The 26710-nt window shown below is 32.4% G+C and overlaps 1 protein-coding gene and 1 long non-coding RNA gene across 10 annotated transcripts; one reads left to right on the top strand and one right to left on the bottom strand.

The window, feature by feature from the left end:
* LOC143246200 (enkurin) lies at positions 1–9513 on the top strand. The gene is made up of 5 exons (XM_076492455.1): positions 1–282; positions 600–748; positions 2292–2521; positions 8050–8196; positions 8825–9513. Exons 1-5 carry the CDS (start codon positions 137–139, stop codon positions 8996–8998), a joined length of 846 nt encoding a protein of 281 aa, XP_076348570.1. The 5' UTR covers positions 1–136; the 3' UTR covers positions 8999–9513.
* On the bottom strand, positions 8748–25665 carry LOC143246202 (uncharacterized). 9 transcript variants are annotated; one of them, XR_013025850.1, is made up of 5 exons: positions 25448–25665; positions 24580–24696; positions 19605–19657; positions 17731–17864; positions 8748–8894 (listed from the first exon to the last, which is right to left on the bottom strand). It is a non-coding gene; the product is annotated as an uncharacterized LOC143246202 (long non-coding RNA). The 9 variants fall into 9 exon arrangements; XR_013025843.1 differs by having other exon boundaries at positions 17809–17864; positions 19605–19716; XR_013025842.1 differs by having other exon boundaries at positions 19605–19716.
* Positions 25666–26710: the final 1045 nt, after the last annotated feature.

Below are 26710 nucleotides of genomic sequence, written 5' to 3' on the forward strand. Positions count from 1 at the left end.
ATACGGCTTGTAAACAATGTAACTAAAACTCAGCTCCGTTGAGTATTTAAACTGTAGGTTTTTAGTCTCTGTGTTGTAAGTGTATATTCATTTTAACATTAAGTTGGAACTATTATTCATTCAGATTATTTTGCTAATGTCACAATTTAAAGAGAGAAAGTATGCTTCGGAAAATGATCATGATGAGACAATTTACGATCTTTTACAAATAAAACTAGAAGATAACGACCAAAACCACGATTCAGCTCAAGAAAACGCCGAAAAAAATAGACTGTCAAAGCGGTAAGTTGATTAATTGATTTTATTATTCAATTTCTTTTGTTGATGAAAAATAGTTTTGTGTTTTATCGGAATACATGTATTATAAAGACACTTCATTTCGTTATGTAACACCTATGCATACATTCTTCCTAGTAACGTTTATTTATAAAATCAAGATCTTTTCGAATACTTACATTTTTAATGTACTTGCATACTACAGTTATTCCCCATTATTCACAATTAACATTCCATTTTGCTATAACTTTAAGTACTGTATGACTAATTTTCATGTTTCAAAAATATTGATAAAAGAATATGAATTTTATTTCCGAATATAGAATCTACATATCAAAATTCAAAAAATATGTATTAAAAGAAAATAAAAAAGGAAAAAGTTTACGAAAAACTATGGGAAAAGCTGAAGTTTCTCTTAGCCCTCCAAATGAATTTTTAAAGAAACATGAAAAGAACTCGCACTTTGGTAAAGGTACGTATTTACAATTAAAAATTTGATTTTGAATATCATTATTATTCAAAAAGTATTTCATATATAAATGTGAATGCATGTGTATGTTTTATAACAATTAAGGAATGCTGAATGCATGTTAATCAGAAGTTATATATCAAAATTGAGGGTGTACCTTTCACATGCTGTAATTCTAAAACAGACAAGATAAGTGTTTTCTCTTCTTTTTATTGTAATGCTAGAAGGTAATATTAATACACTTAGATTCCACAACTAAAAGGGTAAGATACATTGTTGGAAAACCTTGAAATAATACATTTTATTTCATTAATATAAAGTAAAAATGTAATACAAAATAGTTATTTGTATTTTAAAATATTAAACTGGTTGCATCTCATAAATCTTTTATTGTTAAATTAATATTAAGTGAAATTTCATATGATAGGCAATTTTAAAATAGTACCCCTGATGAAAAAATATTTAAGTATATAAAAGTAATAATCTTTGCTATCTATATGCCTGGTGTTATGACATCACAATATATTCAGAAATTACACAAACAAAATTTAAGTAAAATGAGTAGAGAATATTAGGTGGATCCCTCTGAGACTGAGTTTAAATATATAAGCAGTCAGATGAGCAGTTCAAATTTGGTGGCCAAATTTGAAAAGCCAAATGAAAGTGACACACCTTTGTTGATTGCCCATATCCAGTAGACCTGCATGACAAATGATGCTCATACCCATTGCCTTGACATCCTTGTGAAAAGCCAACCAAATAAATACCATACAAGGCACAAGAACATCTTAGTCATAACTTACTGTAGTCCTTAATTAAGGTGTTGTAATCTTTCTTTTCTACATTGCCAATCTCATCCAAATCTCTTGCACTGCTGCTGTTTTGGGGCTGTAAACAACTCTATTGATAACTTGTATGTAGCCAAAAATACTATTTTCTTAATCATAGTATGGTTATCACAAATAAAATTTAGCCTACATGGACTTAAAGCCAACATATCAGATTAATTCCAGGAAAGACCTATTTTGATATAGGTCATTAAAATTGCTAACATAAAGTACAAATTATCAACATGAAAAACAAACTATAACGTTAAAATTGTAGTTTTTTTATAACTACAACAAAATTAAATCTATTATTTATATTCAGAACATGTATTAATTCTTTTAAATTACCTTTATCTACTATTTACCGAATGTTTTATGAAGTACCTTCACAAGTGTACTGAAATACAAAATAAATTACAAGGGAATGAATCTCATACAAAAGATCTAGTTCTCAACATACATGGTTTTGCCAACATTTTGTATTGTATGTGACATTCAAGATTTTTCTGCCAATTCCATTGCACTTCTCTCTAACAGCTTATCATGGCTCTTGTCGAACATGTTATTGTTATTTATAAAGTGATATGAACAAATTCATAAATTATTCATTAGGATTACATATTAATGATTTTAAAATTATTTTATTTGGTGGCAAAAATAGTTATAATCAGTTTCATTAAAAATAAACAATGATGTATTTCATTATTGTTTCACTGTAGTAATGTGTTTTAAGTACCCTGATGCTGTTCAACGTCAACCGCCTGTCCCAAAGGTTTCTGAAAAACCTCCCAAAATTGAAAAGTCAGATAAAGATTTTATCACAGAAAATATTCAAGATATTTTATGTGCAACACCAAGAAAACCAGAGCCTCGTTTAGTGGATACATGTAAGGGGAATGTTTTTCCTTTAGAAACATCTGGTTTGGTTCCAAAATATATTAACAAGAAGGTAAATATATGAAATTTGTTTGCAGAGTACTCACTTTAACAAAATAAAATTATGCTTTGGTATAGCTTTCTTTTGACATAAATCAACATACTAATTTTGGTACTGACTTGTTTCAAAGCAAAAACTATTATTAATTGTTGTATTAAAGTTTTTTGGAAGAGTCAATGGACTGCAGCATTATTATTATTATTAATATTAGAACTTACAATGTTCCTTCACTGGCAGTAAAATATGATAGTGCGCAGTTTTCACTTTCAAGAAAATTATTTATCAACAAGTGTCAAATAGAATTTTCTGCAATAACAGCAGAATCTGACTAGGAAAAATTGCAAGACTTCTTGTGATTAGAGGTATTTGAATTGTTTATTTTGTGTGACAATGAACAAGCTGAGCAAACATTTGGTAAAACAGACTAAAAACTCTGTTCACAAAAAGAGAAATTCAAATGTGTACCCATGTATGATGACAGTCCTTACTGCAAGTTATACAATGGTTAATTTTAAAAGTCTTCCTTCTCACAAGATAAATCACTTCAACACTATATGTTGAAAAAAACTCTAGAAATCTTCTCTCTGCAAAACCTTAGAATAAAAATGATACAAAGATAACACCTGAATTCCAAACTTCAACTTGCTATCAATTTTAGCTCTCATAATAATTTGGCCATGAAAGGAGATTCCACTTCTACCTTGTTTTAACACAGGTTCAAGATACATAAAGAAATATCCTTTTGTACAGAAGATAAGACTGATAGACATAGAACAAAATAACATTAAATACTTCAAATCCTTTTTTCAGTCATGACAATGCAATGCTATAAATGGTAAGAGATGTGATATTCCTGCATACTACATCATCACTTGTAAAATTTTGGCAATAATTACTAATAAAGTTTTCCTGGTAGTAATATTATACAACATTTAATATTCAGGCTCAGTTTATTAATATTACTATGATTTTCAGCTAGTGTTAGAATTAAGAACTTAATAATTAGAACTGAGACAACTGATAGTAATTATAACCAAATCTGATTGACAGAACTTGAACATACATAATTATTGCATTATTAATATTATACCTGATTAGTTATTTTGAAAATTTTAGCTGTGATATATTTATATGTTTATAATAATATAATAGTAATATATATCTAATTAAAAGAGTATTAACAGAAAAATTTTTCTTACAAAAGAAACCTCTTTGCTCTTGTTAGATAAGAAATCCCATGCAATAGTCAAGAGTTCTCTCTACATATACATACATCACTCTTCTGTTAGAAAAAGGTTTTTGAGACTGTTTGACTTTTCAGCTAAGTGTAATACCTAATGTCTTAGTATAGTAATAATTGTAACATGAAACACTTGCTTAGATTGAATATTAAATCCAATAACATGACCATACAGTGCACACAATAAATCGACATCAGAGTGTTTTCCTCATCTGAACATGCATAAAGCTCCTAATGGAATAGATTGCATTTTCTATTATTACTTTGTGGACAGTGTTACAGTTCCATTTGATTATAATATGGAATTTGTTACCCAAAGCATGTTTCCTCTTAACATTATACTGTATGAAAGTGAAAAAATCCCAACTAATACATCTAATTGAAAATATATTTGCTATGATATACAATACATTAACTATTAATTTTTTAAATACCACAATCTCTTAGTGATAACTTTCAATATTAAGGTTTGATTAATATCAGGAACAATCAGAGATTTTTACATACCCAAGGAAGGATTGGTACATGAGTCCCATCTCAGTTAAATTCTCCCCAGTAACAGCAATAATTAATCTTTGTAGTGACTTGCACCTCATTATTTACAAACTTTATGCAATCACTCATTCTATCTCTTGACCAAAAATATACCAACTTGCATGTTGGCTAAACTTTTTTGTGATAAAATTGCATTAAAATAAGATAAAGATTTGATGTGCAATACTTGTATCATCTTCTCCACATACTAGGTAAGAAAACAAATAAATACTTCTAAAATTTACTTTTAGTCCAAAAATTTAAAAACTTGTAAGTAATTTATTTAACATTCAACTAAAGGGTAGAACCATTTGAAATATTTTTGTTATTGTATAAGATCCATTGTCTAAAATAGTATGTAGTTTTTGGTCATGATATTTTTAATTTAAAAGTAAACCTTAACTGCCAATTATTGGGTTGAGGAATAATTCGTGAGCGTTTTTTCAAGTTAAAAAAATATATTCATAAATGAAATGCTTTCACAAAATATTTCATGTCATTTGGTAGATAATTTTTTGCTCTAATAGATGGTGTGTTTGATTTTCATATGTCTTTAATGTTTGCTTTCATTTTCAGCTCATTAAATGGAATGTCAAGTGGACAAAATTGAGCATTTTTGACACCATCTGCTTTTCGCATTTAATTTCTTGCAATTTCGTTTAAAACAATGCATACTATATACCTAGGTATTACATGAAATAAAGTATCATAATAAATGTTTTGGGTGTAATGTGTTCATGCATTGAAGTATTGTATAGTCTTGCATGTAATGCTTGAATGAAATTATTTAAAAATGCTCACGAATTATTCCTCAACCTAATATTTCTAAATAAAAAAATATTCAGTTTCTAGAACTGTAACTAATTAGTAGAATGAATTATCAATACGAAACTTAGGCAGCTACCACTAGTTCCCATACATTTATAAATAATTAATGGAATTATATTTTCAAAACTATCAGGAATATTCATTATTATTATTACAAATGGTATTTTGTAATATTACTCTTCCTCATTGCACATTTTACAATACACTAAGCCTTATTTTATACTTTAATATGAAGTGTTATAGTTTGTAATAAAAATATTTTATTGATTTTAATATGAATATTTGAAATCACTATTTTATTGAGCAAAACGTGCTTCATTAATTAATGAAATATCTTCTTTATTGATAAGACAAGAATTTAATTCAGTGCTATAAAATAAGAGTTTGTGTTAGTCATGCTTCATAAAGACAGTGAGTATATGCATTTGTATGTACTATTTGTGGAGTTATTCTTCACTTATAAAATATCCTAGGCAGAAACTGAGTGTTAGTGGTTTACTATTATGTTTCATAAAAGCATAAAAATATAAATACATAGATAATGACTTGATAAAAAGCTCTGAGAACAGGCAGGAAATAAAACATCTTTCAAAGTTTTATTGAAAATGATGTAAGCTGTACTGAAAAATATTTATAAAGAAATTCCTCCTACAGAAGAAAGTTTTCATCTATGTCAAGTTTTGAAATATGTGTGGGCTGAATTCTTTATAGTAAATGTCTGTGACTTTTTGGCAATAAATTTCAACAATAGACAAACAGTACAGCGTACAGTCCACTTGCTTTTAAATTATACATATTCAAAACAAGTCAAACACATATACAAATGTCTATTACCCAGTTAATCACCACAGTAATATGCAGAGCTTTTAATAATTGTTTCTTTTCATCAAAGTTCATACAGAGTGTTCAGTTACTTTAGAACACAGTTAATAAGATGAATAATTCTTTTCTGCTCTGTTATGAAAATGCAGTTTATGATAAGTTATCTTATATTACACTGACAATTACCTCAGTTATATCTATAGCTTTAAAAACATTGTCTCTTTCTGGCCACATCAGGTTTTTAAAAATTACTTTAGAATGCAAGTGATAAACAAATTATTTTATCTACTCTGTTATTGCAATACAATCTGTGATACTTTCACTTTAAAATTGCTGGTATATGCTCTTTACAGCTAAACTCACAAAAAACAGTCTAAATCTATTTGAAATACATTTTTAACACATATTTATAAATACCCTGACTAAAGCCTAAAACTTTCTACATACTCCAAGATATTATAATGTAATAATACTTAATCAAAACAACAACAACAAAAAGTTCTACTTATCTAGTAATATGATGAAATAATACAACTGGCTCCAGTTCACAACAATTGAATATACACAGTTATGAAAATAAGCCTGTAATGAACTACACTTCTTGAAATAACTAAATTTAAAACTCAAGCTATGCTTAAATTGAAATAGTAGTGTATATTTAACAATCAAATGTTTGTGTGGGTACAGATGTTTGTTAAGAATAAGAGCAAATGATATTGTGCCAAATTCAAAGTACCCAAACTATATGAATATGTGAAATAAAAATTTAAAAAAAGAATTATCATATAAGTATCTTCAAATTGTGTACATTTATTGGTTTTACAAACAAATTAAATTTATTATATAACCTTTATTCCACATCTATGATCATATGTATTCTTGATTTTGCAAAATGAGGATTTTATTTTTATAAATAGTCTAACCGACACCTAGAACTTTCAACACTCACTGAGATATTATAATATCTAACATATCCATAATCATATGCACTCTTAGTTTTATTTTATTCTAGTTTCATATATAATAAATGATGCACTACAATGTCTGTGTGTGTGTATTGTATACTATCAGTTTCTGTAGTAAATTACAGGTTTTGTCCTTGATGCAGATTTAAACAAATTGCATCCAGACTTTTTTGTTTATACATAATATTAACCCATTCACTGCAGCTGGTACATATATGGTCTCTAAGTGTTATATTATGTTAATTGCATTAACCCATCAGAGTCAGTGTTATTCAATAAATTCATAAAATAATCAAGATCCCAGCTCCAAATGGTTTTTGTCATATAGGCCTCTGATATCTTGTTTGAAACTGATGCATAGAGGGAAGAAAATATTCTCTTACTGTATGACAGCATATAATTGAATATTAATATTAGGCCAACTTTGCAACAAACATTTATAATCCAACATTTCACATGGGAATTTTAAAAGCAAGAATCCATATGTGTACTAGCTGTTGTGACTAGAAAAAAGGTTAAGGGTTCATATATGCACCAGCTGCAGTAAATGGGTTAAAATTGCAATATAATATATACTGGATTCCTGAGAATACACAATCTACATCTTTACTAACAGTTTCTTGTGGAGTCACTCACAAAAGTTTCAAGTGTTGGAGAATGGGATATGGCTTGCACATGTGGCTTTAGATTGGAATATCCAGGAAGACCACCTAAGCTACTTCTCATTAATAACATATTTAATGCTAAAATTACCGACTTGCTTTAAAACATTATATTGAGTGATTTTGTCAGTACTTGTTATAAAGCTGCAAGTAATGAACTAATAAAAAGAAAATAGACAAAATCACTTGTATTCTATGTAAAATACAAAGAAATTAGTTGGATCAATTGCAATATAAATGGTATGTTAACATGCTTGTTTCATATCACTTAATTGTTATTAGGAGACTTCTAACCAACAACGTTATGGATCCATAAGGTGTTGTACATAAGTAGTTCAAGACTGTTTAAAAGTAGCGTGTTATCTCCGATATTTCTAGGGTTATATATAATGACAACTTGTCTCAGCATTTTACACTCTGTATGCTGTTTTTTCTTTTTTATCAAGCAGAATATAAAGGATAATATTATAATAGAATTTTAATTTCTAGGAGTTTGGTGTGCTACCAAGTTATTTAGTTAAACAGAAAGCTGACTTTGAACAAGCCAAAGATTTTTACAGAGCTTATGTCATCAGTGAACACAAGAAAGAAAGTCTACAGCAGCTCAGTGAAGATGACAGAAACACAATTCTTCATGTACGTTTCAAAATTTTATATATATTTACACTTTATAATCATTATTACAATGGAATAAAATTACATATGCCTAGAACTTTTGTTATAGTGATTATCAACAATTACAGTGAATTACTAGGTATAAATATTTAATTTTAACCACTTTTACATTATTCAAATTATTTTGTATAAATGCTGTGAACCATTTTTATCTATTCCAGTGTTGAGAATAGGTCAATATTTTATTGTCTTCCATTGTTCAACTTGGGGAGAGAAAGTTTAATAGATCATATTTTTTCTCTGTATAGAAGATGATACTCGTGATACTTTTATCATGACATAAAATTTGAAATTTGAGAAGGAAATCATGGTGAAGAGAAATACAGATATATTGATTGCCATTACTGATAGACTTGATATTAAAACAAGCCAGATTTGTTTTACTTAAAATGAGCAAAACTTTCTTCAAAACTAAATGATAATGTAGAAGGAGTAACATAAAATTGAGCCAACAATTAAATTAAAACCTGTACAACACTTATTTTAGTAACTGAGATAAACTCTAAAGAAAGTTAACTTCTGAGGCTTTTATTGATCTCAATGTTGTTTGAAATTACAGTGAAAATAAAACTTGCATTGTACTATTCAGGGTTTAAAGGAGAACTTGGAAGAGCTGCATCAAACTTATCTGGGTCTTTCTGTTGTGACAGACACCATACCTAAAAAACATCGAAAACAGCAGTTAGAAGCTGACATGAAGCAGTTAGAGAAAGACATTGAACTTTTGGAGAAACACCATGAAATCTATATAACAAAGTCATAACAATATCATTTCAATACTGACAATATAAAAATGGTGTAAAATTAAAACAGATAGCAAACTTTCATGTCAAACAGTTATAGACAAAATTTGTAAGATTCTAAAAATGTTGAAGACTATATAAAGATAATTAAGTGACTTGAACTTTGTATCTAAATCCTGTGTGTCACTTTCAACATGTTATCACACTTACAACTGTAAAAAACACTTAAATTGTACATTTCTTAATAAAGTAAAAGATTATTTTGCTATTGAAGATCAAATAAAGTGTACAACTTTTGTATTTGATTTAAAAACAGATAAGAATTTATGTTTTGTTGCTCAACTTTCAAATTTTAATATGCTTCACATGTTACAAAAAGAATAAGTTACTTGTTTTGCTGTTAAATGCACCATGTACATACACACATGAAAAATAAAATTATAACTAGCAATTGCAAAAAAAAAGGAATTTTATTGTGATGTAGGAATGATACACCTAATATAAGGTAATGCCTAAAATCCAAACTCTCTATTACCCTGGCCTTCACAATCAAGATATTTTTAGGTTATTGCTTAGCTTATCACAAATCATTACACAAGTTTTCCAATAAAACTTAATGATGGAAACTGTAAGCAATCTTCTCTAAGTTCAAAATCATTGCATTTTTTCAGTGACAATGAATATCTAAGTGGAAATACAAAGGTAAGGTAACAAACATTTTAATATGTAAATATATAAAATGCAAATGAAAATATGAATAAACAGTATCAAAACACGTGCTGTTTGAAAAAGGGTACACACAAAAACGGGTTGAAACTCATTACAAAATAGTATATGTATGTTAAGTTACTGAGTATTGAGAAGATGTAATGTGCCTTCCAAAAAAAACTATTTTATTCCATACAGTTTTTTTGGGATATCATTCCTAACTTTACTTGAAAAAGATGGGTAAAGATCGGTTTACATATCTGCCAGCTGACCAACATTTAGGCTAAGACTTTTAATGAATCTTCTAGCCTGAACTTCCTCATTTACATATTTTTATTGTTTTGATATAGTTAATAAAACATATTTACAGCATTTTCATTTTGACTACTCTAAATTCACAGCATTTTTAGAATCTGAAATTAACAATATTTAGAATTTAACTTAAATTTACAAGAATTCTTAAATACACTACATAGCCCAAAGTATGTGGACCATTATACCCATATGTGCTTGTTGAACATCTCATTCCAAAATCATGGGCATTAATATGTAGTTGGTCTCCCCTTTGCTGCTATAACAGCCTCCACTATTCTGGGAAGGCTTTTCACTAGATTTTGAAACATGGCTATGGGAATTCGCTCCTATTTAGCCACAAGAGCATGAGTGAAGTTGAGCACTGATGTTGGGCGAGGATGCCTGGCTCACATCGGCTTTCCAATTCATCCCAAAGGTGTTTGATGGAGTTGAGGTCAGCGCTCTATGTAGGCCAGTCAAATTCTTCCACACTAACCTTGGCAAACCATGTCTTTATGGACCTTGCTTTGTGCAAGGGGGCATTGTCATGCTGAAACAAAAAAGGGCTTTCCCCAAGCTGTTGCCACAAAGTTGGAAGCACACATTTCTTTAGAATGTCATTGTATGCTATAGCATTAACTTTTTCCTTCACTGGAACTAAAGGGCCCAACCAAAACCATGAAAAACAGCCCCAGACCATTATTCCTCACCCACAAAACTTTACAGTTGGCATTATACATTCAGGCAGGTAGCTTTCTCCTGGCATCTGCCAAATCCAGATTCATCCGTCACACTGTCAGATAGTGATGCATGATACATCACTCCAGAGAACGTATTTCCACTTCTCCAATGGCAGTGTGCTTTACACCACTCCAGCTGACATTTGGCATTGCTCATGGTGGTCTTCAGTTTGAGTGCAGCTGCTTGGAGATGAAAACCCATTTCATGAAGCTCCCAGCGAACAGTTTTTGTGCTGATGTTGCTTTCAGAGGCAGCTTGGAACTTGGTTGTGAGTGTTGCAACTGTGAACTGACAACTTTTACATGCTACACGTTTCAACACTCGGATGTCCCATTCTGTGAGCTTGTGTGGCCTACTGCTTCGTGGCTGAACTGTTGTTGCTCTTAGATGTTTCCATTACACAATAACAACACTTACAATTGATCAGGGCAGCTCTAGCAGGGCAGAAATTTGATGAATTAACTTGTTGTAAAGGTGGTATTCTATGACAGTGCCACGTTGAAAGTCACTGAGCTCTTCAATACAACTCATTCTACTGCCAGTGTTTGTCTATGGAGATTGCATGGCTGTATGCTTGATTTTATGCACCTGTTAGCAATGGGTGTGGCTGAAATAGCCAAACTCACTAATTAGGAGGGATGTCCACATACTTTTGGCCATGTAGTATATTGCATGCATTACAATTAATTCAATTGTTATAGTTGTCTTATGAAACCACAAGCACTGCTTTATGACTCCTAACCTCAAACATGTGTAAAGTATGCCAGAAAGTCATCTTCAATCATATTGTACTGAAACTGAAATATGGTACATTTCAAAAGAAATAAGTTAATAGTCATTTTTCAACAGAGAGAAAGGACAGTATGTAGTAGCAAATCTTCAGTAATTAACTAACAAGAGTGTATAATATTTCAGCAATGACAAATTTGTAAAAGCAGACAGTCTTGGACAGAACAATTCATGATCAGAAGTATATATCTTTATTATAAACGTTATTGGAAATTATTTGTAAGCAAAATGTTACATGTTGAATTTTCAGGAAATAAGGAACTGAAAGAAGCAAATGCAATGAAAAAAGTAAGCAAACTTAGTCTATTAGATTATCATTCAAAATATAAAAAAAAATCCTTATTCTGTTTGTTACTAAGTTTTTTAAACAAAACTCTTGTAAACTGTTCTCTGTGCCAGAATTTCCCAATTTTGGATCCTAGTTTAATGTACAAAAATGGAGAAAAATGTCTCAAATCTGAGCAATTAATTGTTGGCCTAGTAACAAATAGAAGATTAAAAGAATCTGCATGTGTAATTTCCTTAACCAACTTAGAGACCTTATGTGTTATGGAACAGAGATAAGATTTAGCAAATACAAGATAGACTGAAACTGGACTGTATACATTTCTACACACATACTTATCTGACAAACAACACTATAAATATATCTGGGAATTTATGAAGTCTACTCCAATTGTATAATTGTATCATAAAAAGTTCCTTTGACTGTGCATTTGAAGTTAATGTCCAAATGAACAAATATATGAAGCATAATGATTATTGTATGATAAAATTAATCTGGTAGATGAGATCATACATGTGTAAAAGCAAAAAAATTCAAATTTTCATCAATTACTATAAAATAGTGGTACTTAACCTGTTTGGACAATGAAAGAAAAAGGCTAAAATTCACTCACAATGGAAATTAGAAGAAACAATGGATCATGCAGAGAAATTAAGTGCATTACATTGAAATAGTTTTAGAGCCTCACCACCTCTTTGGAGTACAAGGTATTATGTCTGGTGATGCTTTAACAATTACATATCTTGATAATAGCCATGCAGTGTAGTTTCCATAACAAAAAAGTTCTGTCTTAAAACTGTCAGTACAACCACCCCTTCTTTGCTTTTTTTCCATAAGCACCTGTTTCAACAGTCTAATCACGCAAAAATAGATAGGCAACTAGACTAGTAATTCTTCTTGTGAAAAAGCAAAAATACCAATTTAATTCTAGTTTTTATTGTCCAGCTGCTTAAAATATGTAACAGTTGAACAGATATGTTATAGAAGCAATATATGCAGGGAAGGGTTGGGAGTTCACATGAAACCCTCTTTTTGTGATGTCAAAATTATGCTTATATGGTAATAGTGCAGCTACTTATGGTGATCAATGTTTTCTACATAGTATACATTCTGATGAATCATTATCATCATTTGGCTTTAAATAATTGCATGTCCCCAAACATATATAATAATGTTTGTTTACCACCATATTCTTCAGATAACATATAACCTGACTATGTGTTATATACATCAACTCAAAGGTTGCCACTTGTAGACACCAATTACTTTTGACTAGAGATATATCTTTTGACACCTCACATCAATTCTTCCTGTCAAATATTTTTTGTTGTTGTATTTCTGGAGACTTAAATCCGATCTGAAGCATTATCTAATTTACAGTCTAAAATCTTACTAATAATTTGGAATAATCTAGTTATGATTTTACACACACACTGAAATACAGAAAGTTAATACTTTAAGTAAAGTAAAAACATAAACATCATTCATTCATTTGGTGTGTTGGTACTTAGGTATAGGATCTCATTATTTAGGCTGATGTATCAGGAAGTGATAAGCTTGGTAGGTAAACAACCTAAGTTCAGTTGATGAACTCAATCAACTACAGCAAGTTATAAAATTTGGTTCTTCCACCATCACCCTTGGTGTGGATTCCTGTACATGGTGAGAGGACCCCCCAGGGAAGGTTCTGTTCTTTCAGTTTACCTCCTCTGGGATTTAAACATCCACCCACGTGTTTGCAGTGCATGGTGACCTGTGAAGGGTAGAAGAGGATCCTGGTGGTTGAGGGGTCCAACCCTAACACACTACTTTGGCCTTGAATTCCTGTGGACAGACAGCCCCCCAGGGTCAATTGGCTAGTCCACTTGGGCTAGGGTCAACCAAATACCAGTGTTGGATGTTCTCAACAGGTGTTGTGAACATTGTATCTGATGCTGGTGTTTGAGTATAGTGCTTATGAAACCCTGGCATTGCTGCAATGTCCTTGTTTGGCATTGTAGTGCATCTCCTCATGGGGCTTCATGGTGGGTGGGGTCAGTGGGCACCAAAACATTATTTTTTTTTTATTATGGAGCCTCCAAATAAAAACTTAAATAAACCAGTGAAAAACAGTCCATAGGTAAAGGACCAATATTGAAGATTCTGAGTAGCAATCTTCAACATCTGTAACACCTGTATCTCATTTTCTTATATTACATTCTCTTTCAGACAAACCTTTAGGGTAAATTTCTCCCTTTTTTATTCAGAAGGAACTAGGGGGGCTTGCTGGCTCTCCAAAAAGTCAGTCAATATGGTGACATATTGGTGGAAACATCCACATCTAAACACAATGAACTTCTCTTACGTTCAAAGGGATATACCTATTGAGGTTATACCTCATGCTACTTTCTCTTTGTTATGAGGAGTTATTGTTGAGAGGGATTTGAAGAACATCCCTGAGTTGCAGATTCTCATTGGTTTTTCCACCCAAGTAGTTTCTGCAATGAGGTATATCTCCACTCACAAAGATGGAATTATGATGTCAACCAATGTCCTAATTTTAACATCACTGCATCTACCTGCCACCATCAAAGCAGGTTATCTTAATTGCAAGGTATGGCCATACATTCCAAACCCTCTCAGATATTTCCAGTGTCAGCAGTTCGGTCACTCAAAGACATTGTGTTGTGTTTCTGTGATGTGTGCTCATTGCGGTGGCGAGAGCCATGATGCCCATGAGTGTGAAATGGACCCTTATTGCATCAATTGCAATGGCTCTCACCCATCCTACTTTCGTTTTTGCCCTAAGTGGTTGGAAGGAAAAGAGGTGCAGTGTTTGAAGACAATTCAAAACATTACTTATCCTGAGGTTTGAAAGTTGTTGTCTTCCACTTCATCTCAGATATATGCTGCAGACAAATCTGTCTGTGCCTCAAAAAGAATCATTCTCAAACCATATGAAATGTTTTTTGACCTCCACGGTTAAAAAACTTGAGGAATCAGTGTGAGCACCCATCTCTGTCTCAAACATTCATTCCATCAAACACCAAGATCCACTTCCTTTGGTTCCGAATATGGGCATTTCCTCGAGTACATCTTCTTTCGTCCCAAGATGCAAAATGATCATTCTTTCATGTCTTCAGTCGCTGGGATCCTCTTCCAACAACAAAGACCTGCCCAACTGACCCAAGGTAGGATCCATGGAGGCCTACAGACCTCCCTCGAATAAAGACAATAAAGAAAAAAAGACATGGTCATAAACAGAAGGGCTCTCCACCCAATTCGCCTACACATAAATAAAAATGGCCACCTTGATACAATGGAACTGTCAAGGTTTATGTTCTAATCTGGATGACATCACAGCACTGATTGCTTCCTACCATCCTGTATATCTTTCTTTAGAGGAAACATTTCTGAAACCTGCCAATACAGCCACCTTTCGGCAGTTTTCTTTGTACAGAAATGACAGGCTGTGTGATGGACGAGTGCATGGAGGGGTGGTACTGTTGGTTTATCAGCACGTGCCCACCCTGTCTCTGCCACTCGACACACCCTTGGAGGCCGTAGCCATCCCTGTTTTCTTTGGTTGTACCATCACTGTTTGTTCTCTCTACCTGTCTCCTAAGGAGAGCTATGATAAATCAGACCTTGATACTCTTGTTGAACAGTTGCCTTTTCCCTTTTTAATCCTGGGAGACTTTAATAGACATAATTCCTTCTGGAAAGGTACTGATATTGATGGGATGGGTCATACCATAGAATGTATGCTCTCAGATCACAACCTTTCTCTTTTCAATACTGGTTCTTATACTTATGTTCATGCACCAAGTTTGTCCTTTACTGCTATTGATCTCTCAATTTGCTCCCCTTCACTATTCTCACACTTTTCATGGAGGGTTGACAATAGCCCACGAGGCAGTGATCATTTTCCTACAATTTTGAGAGAGACTGGCTGTGGTCAATGCCATCCGACCCATGTGCCCAGATGGAAACTGGATCAAGCCAACTGGCCTTCTTCACTGCTCTCACAGAACTTGATCCTGCCATCATCTGTAAGTCTTCAATAAATGACTGCATGGCAGCAGTGACTGACTTATTATACAGGCAGCTGCTCAACGTATTCTACGATATCCTCGTCCATGGTGGAATCCCACCTGCCGCATGGCATGGAAGACTCAAAAATGGACCTGGGATACTTTTCGTACGTATTCCACACTCTCAAACAACATTAGTTTTCAGCAGACCCATGCACATGCTCGGCGAGTAAGACGTCAAAGCCAGAAGGAATCTTGGATTAAGTTCACAACCAGCATATCTTCTACCTCAGCCTTGAATATACTGCACCCCATTGATTATTGGGGGCTTTGGCTCTGCACTGGGGCTTTCCACACTTCCCCAGTCCAGAGCTTATACACAGTCTCATGAACCTCCTTTGCACTTCTGCCATTTGCAACTGACTTTACTGTATGCTTTGAAACTTCGATCCTTACCACAGCATCCCACCTGGAGTTGTGTTTTCCTTCCTCGGTGGGTCATGCTTTTTCAGAACAGACGACCTGCCACTGTTCATTTTGGCCTTAGTATCCAGGTGCAGTTGGTTGGATGGTTCTGTCCTTGGATAACAATGCTGTATCCACTGGTCAGCCCATCCCACTATGGCTTATTACAATCCCCAAATGATACCTTTCTTTAAGTCATCTGATAAAAGCAGATATTGCCGATTGGAAATACTGTCTGTTATTTGCTGAACACCTTTTGAACCATCCTTCCATCTCTATTTATATGAATGGTTTGAAATCACATGACTCAGTGGGCTCTGCCATGGTTTGTTTTGGTTCAGTGGTTGCATGCAGAATTCCCTCTACAGCTTCTGTGTTCACAGCTGAACTATACACCATTTCTCTTGCCCTGGATCATACTCAAACTGCATTATTTATACTGACTCGCTTACGTTTCTACTGGCCCTGAAATCACTTCACGCTAATTCTCATCCTGTTCTCACCAATATTCATAATCAATTGGCCTATTTCTCTTTAACATCTACTTCTATCCAGTTTTTCTGGATACAAGGCCACGTTGGTATTCAAGGGAATGGGCTCGCCAATACCACAGCTAAATAAATCTGTCTGCTCTGGCACTATCACTGCTGTGCCTGTTCCATACATAGACTATGGTCCTGTATTCAAGGCTCAGCTCCGTGCCAGTTGGCAATCGACTTGGAGTGAACAACATGAAAACAATCTTTTTCGATTAAAACCCTTTACTGGACTTCGGTCGTCTTGCTTCCATAAGGATCAAAAAGAGGAAGTTGTCCTAAGTAGACAATGCGTTGGTCACAGGTTTCTAACTCATCATTTTCTTTTATCAGGGAGTGATGCATCAATGTGTTGTTTGTGTGACACTCAGGTCACAATAAGCCACATTTTACTGTCTTTCCGTTGTTATGACTCTCAAGAATGGCACCATTTTAAATATGTTTTTTCTTAAGGTTTATCCAAAACGTTAGATAGTGTCATTGGCAATAGTGACTCTGTCCAATTTACAAGTGTTTTTTAGTTTTTTAAAGGCCATTAATCTTTTTAATGTTATTTAAGTTTTTAATTTATAAATTCAACTTTTTTTTAATGTGATTCCCTTTTAAGAATTAAAGTACAACTAGTTCAATTTGAAATTAGAAAATGGCTATAACGTCAAATAACTCAAACCATAACTGGAAAGGCCAGCTTCAGGTTTCTAACGCTGATGTTTAAGCTATCCATTAGTCATCTTAGCGAGTTATGATAATTAACATTATGCTACAGAAAGTCCTTTACAACTTTTATTACTGTAGTTTCTCTCTTACTGCTGAAAAGTAGGTATAAAAATCGGATTTAATGCTATTTATGTTTTTAATTCAAAATTTAAACTTTGTCTTGTTTTACCCTAATTCCTTTTTACAAATTTTTATAATTTTACTTTAATTTTAACTTTTCACTGGATATTTGGTGCAGATAGCCTAGCTGCTTCATGCCATAAAATGCCAAACCAACCAACCAACCAACCAGTCTTCCACCATCAAGAGAAAAATAAACCTGTGTTTCATCCTCAACCTGAAGAGAAAGAGAAAAACAAAACAAAACAATATTAGTTAATGATAATTTTATTGGAATTCTAAACATTCATCTATGGCATAACCACAGTAAGATGTACGTCTCCATCCATAATTGTATATTTGTATAGTAATAATTTACTTAAATTTCTTTTATTGTGATATGAATAGGTATACATTTTTGTAGCTAAAAATTAATTATCAGTTTCTAATAATAATAATTATTTCAAATTATAGCATTTAAAAATAGCTAAGATGATGATTGAAATAAATCTTATGGAAGCAAAAAAAAAAACTGTTTTAAAAGCAAATTGTTTTTCAGTGTAAATTTGCACAATGGCTCTACTAATGGTACTGTAGTATAATAACTATAGATACTGCTGCAACATTTAATAAACAGGAAAATTAAAATATAGATGGTGTATTAGAATAATAATAAACTACTATACAAGGAAGACATGTGTCAAACAACTTGGCTTTAAAAGTTTCACTTTACACCATTTTAAATATTTCATACATTTATTTTTATCTTTTAAATGATAATAGTGAAACATAATGTGTATAACGAAATAATTTTAATTTTATACTTTGTTTTTTGACAAGTGCTATTATTAATAAAAAATGTTAAATAATATCACATTGTAATTACTTTTAGAAATGTTTAATATCTTTTACTTGTGCTTCTTAACAATCAAAATAAGAAAATCATATAATTGCTTGTACATTTACACAAAAGACAAACTTATGCTGAAGTTAGTTTATTGACATTTACAGACCCAATCTTTGGGTGGTAAACGTTTTGGCTATACATGTATGATAGAACAAATGTATTAAGATTTCTGTTACTTCTCTTACCAGAAACACCCTAAATAAGAAAATATTTCAAAAAAAGGAATTGTGATTTTTCTCTCACTTACACAGTCATGATCTGGTTGTCATAAATCAAGTTGTTGTTTTTTTTTAATGATAAATCTAAAACGCTATAGGCATATAATTCTTACTTAAGTTTGGTTTAAACTACTACTCACTTTTAAGGCCATTATTTCTAAATATTAAAATATGATAATCATACACTGTTATTTTCACTTTTTAAATAAAAAATAATTATTGTTTTAAGTCAAAAAAGTATTAAGTTAAGGAATAATTCCGTGAGCGTTTTTAAATAATTTCATTCAAGCATTACATGCAAGACTATACAATACTTCAATGCATGAACACATTACACCCAAAACATTTATTATGATACTTTATTTCATGTAATACCTAGGTATATAGTATGCATTTTTTTAAACGAAATTGCAAGAAATTAAATGCGAAAAGCAGATGGTGTCAAAAATGCTCGATTTTGTCCACTTTACATTCCATTTAATGAGCTGAAAATGAAAGCAAAAATTAAAGACATATGAAAATCAAACACACCATCTATTAGAGCAAAAAATTATCTACCAAATGACATGAAATATTTTGCGAAAGCGTTTCATTTATGAGTATATTTTTTTAACTTGAAAAAACGCTCACGAATTATTCCTCAACCCAATATAATACACACACACACACAAACCAGGTACCAAGAAAACCTCACACAGCCTTATCTACAATGGTTTATGGTAGAAAAAAAAGATTCAAATTTCCTTTTTTTCATAACAACTTGTGCTGAAAGTATAAATCATATTATTTAAGCATTTTGATGTTTAACCTATATATAATTTGCTAATTATCAAATAAAAAATCTCTCACTTACCCACTGTTCCATACTTCAACAGCAACTGTGCTGCATCTTCTCTTGACATATCACTATAAAATCAAGGTTGTACCATATAGATACCAAACTTGTGGCTTCCCTGATGATAAGACTAAATACAAGAAAGAACAGGTAACCTCCTCTGTACCAAAATTTACTTCTCCCTCATTTATGGTAGTAAAAGTCAGTTCCACGTAAGAAAAGTTAACATTTTCCTAAACTGACACTTACAGCTATTACTCAACTGCCAAAGTTTCAACTTTTCTCATTTAAGCATTGGTCTGAATTTTTCTTACACGCTCCAATCTATAAAAGATATAAAATCCAACTCAACTGCATGTGGTGATGCTTATTTCATGATACTTTCCACCTATGTCAATGCATCCTCTGTCCTAAGACTGTATATAAGCACTTCATTCAGATAATTTTACCACTTTTTTAGGACTGATATTATCACAATCCTAGACATTGACAAAATCAGCCTCAGAAACCCCTGGAAAAATGCCCCAAATATGTCTCCATCTCACAATGAATCAGGTTATGAATAGCCTCAACAGCAAATGACCCCCTCACCAGAGGCACGAGGTAACAGAGGTGGAATATACGAAAGCTGATTAGTTTCTGTTCTGGAAACAGTAACATGTGAATTGATTCCTGACAATGGCAAGTCACTTTTCTCCACATTTAAGTAATAATTATTAAAAATAACACAGGTTTTGTGGATGCTTCACGCTTATTCGTCAAAGGCGTAATATAACATCGCTTCTGAGGCGCGCTTTATAAAGCGCATTTTTTGACTTGCTCTTGGTGACCAAGACAAGAAATGGGCCCCACATATTGTGTGTCATAACTGCAGAAAATGCTGCGTGACTGGACAAAAGGGAAACGTAAGGGTTTACCTTCGATTTCCATGACCTGGCGAGAACCGATGGACCACACAACTGACTGCTATTTTTGTCTGGTCAATACAAAGGGCATTGGCAAGAAAAACAGACACAAAATCTCATATCCTAGTATCCCCTCAGCAATCCGACCTACTCTGCACTCTGATGAGCTCTCAATCCCAGTTTTAAAGGATTTCTTCCATCTGAAGATGTGGGTAGTGACCAAGAGCAAGAGACTGCTGATGAAACTCAAGAAATACTTTCAGAATCTGGCGATCCTTCTTATGAGACCCCACAGTCATTAACTCCTCAACAGTTTAGCCAGCCAGAGTTGAATGACCTTGTGCGTGATTTGGGTCTCTCCAAAATGCAGCTGAAGTGTTAGCTTCCAGGATGCAAGAAAAGAATCAGATGAGCCATACAACTAAAGTGTCATACTCCAAATCGGGAGCAGACTTTTGTGCCATTTTTTACAGAGGAGAATATGTTTGTTTATTGTCATAATATCTCAGGTCTTCTCCAGGAATTAGGGATGCCAGTATACCATCCAAATGACTGGCGATTATTTCTAGATTGTTCTAAGCAAAGTTTGAAGTGCATTCTACTTCATAATGACAATGTCTATGCAGCTGTTCCAATTGGACACTCTGTGTATTTACGAGAGGAATATAATGACATTAAGACTGTGATTGACCTACTAAAATACCACGAGCACAACTGGACAATTTGTGTGGACCTCAAAATGGTTACTTTCCTCTTAGGTCAACAAAGAGGATTTACAAAGTATCCCTGCTATCTTTGCATGTGGGACAGCCGAGCTCGAGAAAAGCACTGGAACCAGAAGGAGTGGCCCATAATGCGAGACTCTGAAGGCAGGTATGCCAAATATTGTCAACGATCCAATTGTCAGTCGAGAAAGATCATATTTCCTCCTTCCATATCAAGCTGGGCTTGATGAAACAGTTTATAAAGGCGCTGAATACTGACGGTGAATGCTTCCAACACATATTTTCTGTGCTCCCTGGTTTGTCCTTCGAGAAGATCAAGGCAGGTGTTTTTGATGGACCACAGATTCGTGCACTTGTGCATGATCAAGAATTTGCCAGAAAGATGAACGACAAGGAAAGGACTGCATGGCTTTCATTTGTGGCGGTGATGGCAAACTTTCTCGGTAATAAAAAAGCTGACAACTATGAAACTTTTGTAGCTAATATGTTGTCAGCTTTTCATGATCTTGGATGTAACGTGAGTGTCAAACTCATTACCTGTACAGTCATTTTGATAGATTCCCTGAGAACCCAGGAGCTGTAAGTGACGAGCAAGGCGGCGGTTCCATCAGGACCTCAAGACCATGGAAGAGCGCTACCAAGGGAGATGGGACAAACATATGATGGCAGATTACTGCTGGAGCATTAAACGAGAATGCCCTGAGACAGTCCACAAACGCAAAGAGCTACAAGCGAAATTCATGCCTGAGTAGACTGCAATTGAGCTTTGCCTGCTCATAGTAGCAAATGTCTTATCTACTAATCAGTTTTATATAAATAAATTGAATTATAACTTTATATAAAATTGAATTTATATAAATAACTTGAATACATTTATACTATCTTGCATTTTCTTTTTATTACCCAGCTATATTAAAGAGTTTTATAACATATTTTATCACATATTTTTCATGATAGACTACGACGTCAATGTGATGATGACGAAATTTTGAGATTTTCAAATACCTTGATTGCAAAAAAAGTAGAGCACTGAGTAAAAAACTAACTTCAGATCTGAAATCAGGGCAAGAAATTATGTAATACCAAGTGTTTGATATAAATGCAACAAAAACTTTGTTGACCAGTGTAATTTATATAGAAAGCCACTAGGTGATGTGAAAATTGCAACCAAGGACACTAACTATTGCAGCATTTCTGTAGAGAAATCCCTTTCTAAGTTCTTTGATGGTTGAGTAATAGCTATAAGTGACAGTGAGGGTAAGTATGTTTTGGAAACATGTAGTGATAAACTAGATTTCATTTTAAACTTGGTCATTACCAGCCTCAATACTTTTAAAAACGTCAGTCATTGAGTCTTCAACCAAAGGTAAATATTCTCTCATAAATCAAAAACACACATCAAAAAAATACTGAGAGAGCATAAGAAAATGCTTTGAATACCAAATTAAACATATTGCAAACTGTTACAGAATTTCATTGCAAAAATCACATGTTAATCATAATAAAAGTAAAGCATTTATAGATACCGATGTAACAAAGCAAAAAGTGAAGGAGGAGAATGTATGAATACTGATGTATATGGTAACAGAAACTTTATTTGATAGAAAACATACTTAACATCTACAGTTTTTTTCTTTTGTTTTTAAATTTGGTACACTGATATATCTTTACAACCTGCAATTAGGAATACCATCTAGTGTAAGTATAATATACAAGTAAAATATTATACAACAAAACCACTCAAATTTGATAATTGTTTTTTGTATGTCTATGGGAAAAGTCACATGAGTTATCAATCTGATATTTTTACTACAGTTTCACCTAAAAGTAAAGGTGGACTGTTTTGGTTTTCTGTCATTTAAACTAAATATAGCTGGTTCAGAACAGTAAAAATATAAGGTGAAGGACATACAGATGCATAAGTAATGATCATGCCCAGATAACTAGATTAACAATTTCTATCTCAAGTTTTCATAAGAATCATATAGGTGAACAGTTATTATCAATTATTCATTGACAATTTGTCAGCACAAATGTACTAGATTTTATAACATTGTCCAAATTAAAGAATGTATAGCATCACATAATAACTTAAGCAATTAGTATAAATAATGATATTTCATTCAGCTGTTCCAATTGCATGGGAGTGATAACAACAAACTATTAATATAAATTCCGTGGTGTTTCTATAAAGGAAGATATTACCACTGTTTTAGAGAGGAAAACTACCACCATATATATTAAAGAATCTGGTTGGTTCTGTAAAATGAGGATTTGTTCTGAATAATACAGTTGTCATACTTAAGCTAATGTTGGTTACTACTAAGTGTCACTTTCTTACTCATTGTGTTTTGTTAGTGTGTATTGACAAAAAAGTCATAATATCTAATCAAAAACACTTTAGGAGTTAAAAAAGGCATAGCTAAAAATATTGTGTGTACAACTTAAAGGAATGAAATCAAAATTGGCAGTCCAACTTGTAGCTACACTTAAAACATTGATAAGAATTTTATAGTAAATATCAATTCATTAGTTAGATAGATCACGTATTGTTTTATCCACCACAGGTATGAAATCCTGGTTTTATTTGTTATAATCCTTCAGATTTACCTTTGAGCTACACAGATGCATACAGAAATGAAAGGAAGCTGGTATTAACAGTAATAATGATTTATGAATGCCTTTGTTCTGATGCATAGAATAATGAAAGATAAAACAAATGTTCATAGTGCTCGTAGAAGATAATAAAATAAAATGTTAAAGGCAAAATTATAAAGCATATGCATAAGATGTAACAAAAATAGATAATATAAAGAACTTTGAGTAAAAAATAATATTAAAAAGAATTTTAGCATATTTTATGGAGAACAATATGTAAATATAGTTGTAGAAACTCATGTGCTGTATCATTTGTAAAGATAATGTTAACATGTACAAGAGAAAAATACAAAGGAAGATGTGAGTATAGAAAGCAATACAAAGATGCATATTTAGAGCCATAATAATACACATATCTTGATGTTAATGGATTTAGAAGATCTCTATCATACTTTTTCACTAATCTGTTTTAAATATCCCTCCCTCTGTGTTTAAGCGTTTCTGTGAAATGAAGCATCACGATATAACTTATTCCTTTAATGATAGTCAATAATTTCGATTTTTATCTACCTAAAACTGATTTTTTTTTATCTATGTAACTCATTTCATTTCACATCCTAAAGTTCAAATTGAATTTTAAAATATTAATTTTGTGAAATGTTCTCAAATTTTGATGAGGGTTAAACATATGGATCATATAAAAAACATATACACACAAATATAAATAAAACCATCTGTAATAATTAATATAACTATGGCCCTTACCTTCCACTCATGAGTTTTGGTTGTTGCAATGGCTTTAGCTTCTTTAAGACTATCTACAAGTTTACCAAACTTTCCAGTGAAATTCATGGCCACTCCAATTTTCATTGATGTAGAATACTATGATATAGTACAGATTTTATTTAGGAATTAATACTGATGTCACCAATGTAAATTTTTGAGCTGTGATCACCAAGTTAAATGTATTACAACAGAAAAAAACAACAAAGTGTCACTGACACTAAAGAAAAAAAGATAGAACAAATAGTTTGTCAGAAAGTTTATCACTCAGTGGTTTTTGAGCTAGAAGTAATGTCATTAAAAATATTTTAAGTTTCATTTTAATATCTACTTAAAATTCTGTGTACTTACAACTCTTAGCATTAAACATGACCATCAACAGAGAAACTTTTATAAAATTAATAAACGTTCTGGGCCCACAACTGTGAGAGATATACTAGAAATTAGTTTGAGAATAAACGAGACAATTGTACATTTCACAATCATTTATTCATGACCATGGCTTTTCCAGACAAAACCATGGTCATGAATAAATGATGTATTTGTAAAATGTACAGTTGTCTTGATTTTCCTCAATTCTGTAATTATGAAGTTTCACCAAGTACCCACAGTTTCAAGTATAAATTATTGAAAATTTAAAGTTTGTTTTATGTAGTAGTGTAAAAGTAACATATTGTTTGAACAGTACTCACTTTATTCATATACACCCAATATATCAATCAAACTAGAACCTAAGGCACAGTTACCTCAAGTCTATAAAATATGCCTTCATTTGTCTCTGTGTTGTTACTGAAAGTGTTGTCACTATACCTTGTCCTGAGTTCTCTGTATTTTTCTTGCAGTTTCTTACCATGTATCTCAGAATGATTGGTATGGGTATTAACACTTTCATTGATAAGGAGAGAACAATTTTATATGCAAAAACGGCTCGTTTGCGTTGAGAAAATATTTTACATAGAAGAGCGAACAACGTTTCGACCTTCTTCGGTCATCGTCAGGTTCACAAAGAAAGAGGTAACTGACCGGAAGCTGACCACATGTTTGAAAGGGGTTGTGTAACTGTGTGTCGAAATGTAGAGGGCGGTATTAGATGTTTAAATATATAATTTTATTTATTTTATTATATTAATATAGGTATAAAGGCGTTCCTTTATATTGGTTTATTTTGGGTTTAAGTTGTTGTATAAGTAAGGCTTCTTTAATTTTGCGTTTATTTATGTTTGTTTTTTTATTTAGTATTTGAGTGTTTTCTATGGTTATGTTGTGTTTATTTGACTTGCAGTGTTCGAAAACGTGTGAAGGTGACTTTTTATGTTCTTTGAATCTGGTTTCAATTTTTCTACTTGTTTCTCCAATATAGAAGTCGTGGCAGTTATCACATTGTATTTTATAAATAATGTTGGTGTGGTGTTTGTCAGTGTAGTTTTTACATAGTATAGACCTCAGTTTTGTGCCTGGTTTTTGAATAAATTTGGTATTAACTGGAATGTCATATTTTTTACTAATTTTTGCCAAATGTTGGTTATTTGTTTGCTGATGTCAGGAATATATGGTATACAGCAGTATATGGTTTCGTGGTTTTTTGATTCGTGAGCTGTATTTACTTTAGTTGGTGGTTGATTTTGCTTTTTGTCTAGGTGTGTGCGTATAATGTTTTCTACGGTTTGTGGAGGAAACTTATTGATGTTGATGAAGTATTGTTTTATTTTGTCTAATTCATCGTTAATTTTATCTGGTGAGCATAGTTTTATGGCTGTGTTTATTTGGTTTCTTAGTATGTTGAGTTTTTGTTTTGTTTCATGTGCTGAGTCCCAAGGAATGTATAGTCCAGTATGGGTGATTTTTCGGTGGATTTCTGTTTTGAATTGTGTGTCGGTTCTTGTAATTTTGAGGTTAAGAAATGATATTTGATTGCTTTCTTCCTGTTCACATGTGAAGTTAATGTTGGGATGTATAGAGTTAATGTGATTGAAAAATTAAGTATGTGTTCTGTAGATTTGAATCCCGCAACCGTGTCATCTACATATCTGTACCAGTATAGTGGTGGATGTAATGCTGTGTTAATTGCTTGTGTTTCAACTTGTGTCATAAAAATATTGGCTAGAACTGGTGA

This window comes from Tachypleus tridentatus, chromosome 3 (genome assembly GCF_004210375.1).
Source record: "Tachypleus tridentatus isolate NWPU-2018 chromosome 3, ASM421037v1, whole genome shotgun sequence".
In the NCBI taxonomy this organism is placed as follows: Eukaryota; Metazoa; Arthropoda; class Merostomata; order Xiphosura; family Limulidae; genus Tachypleus; species Tachypleus tridentatus.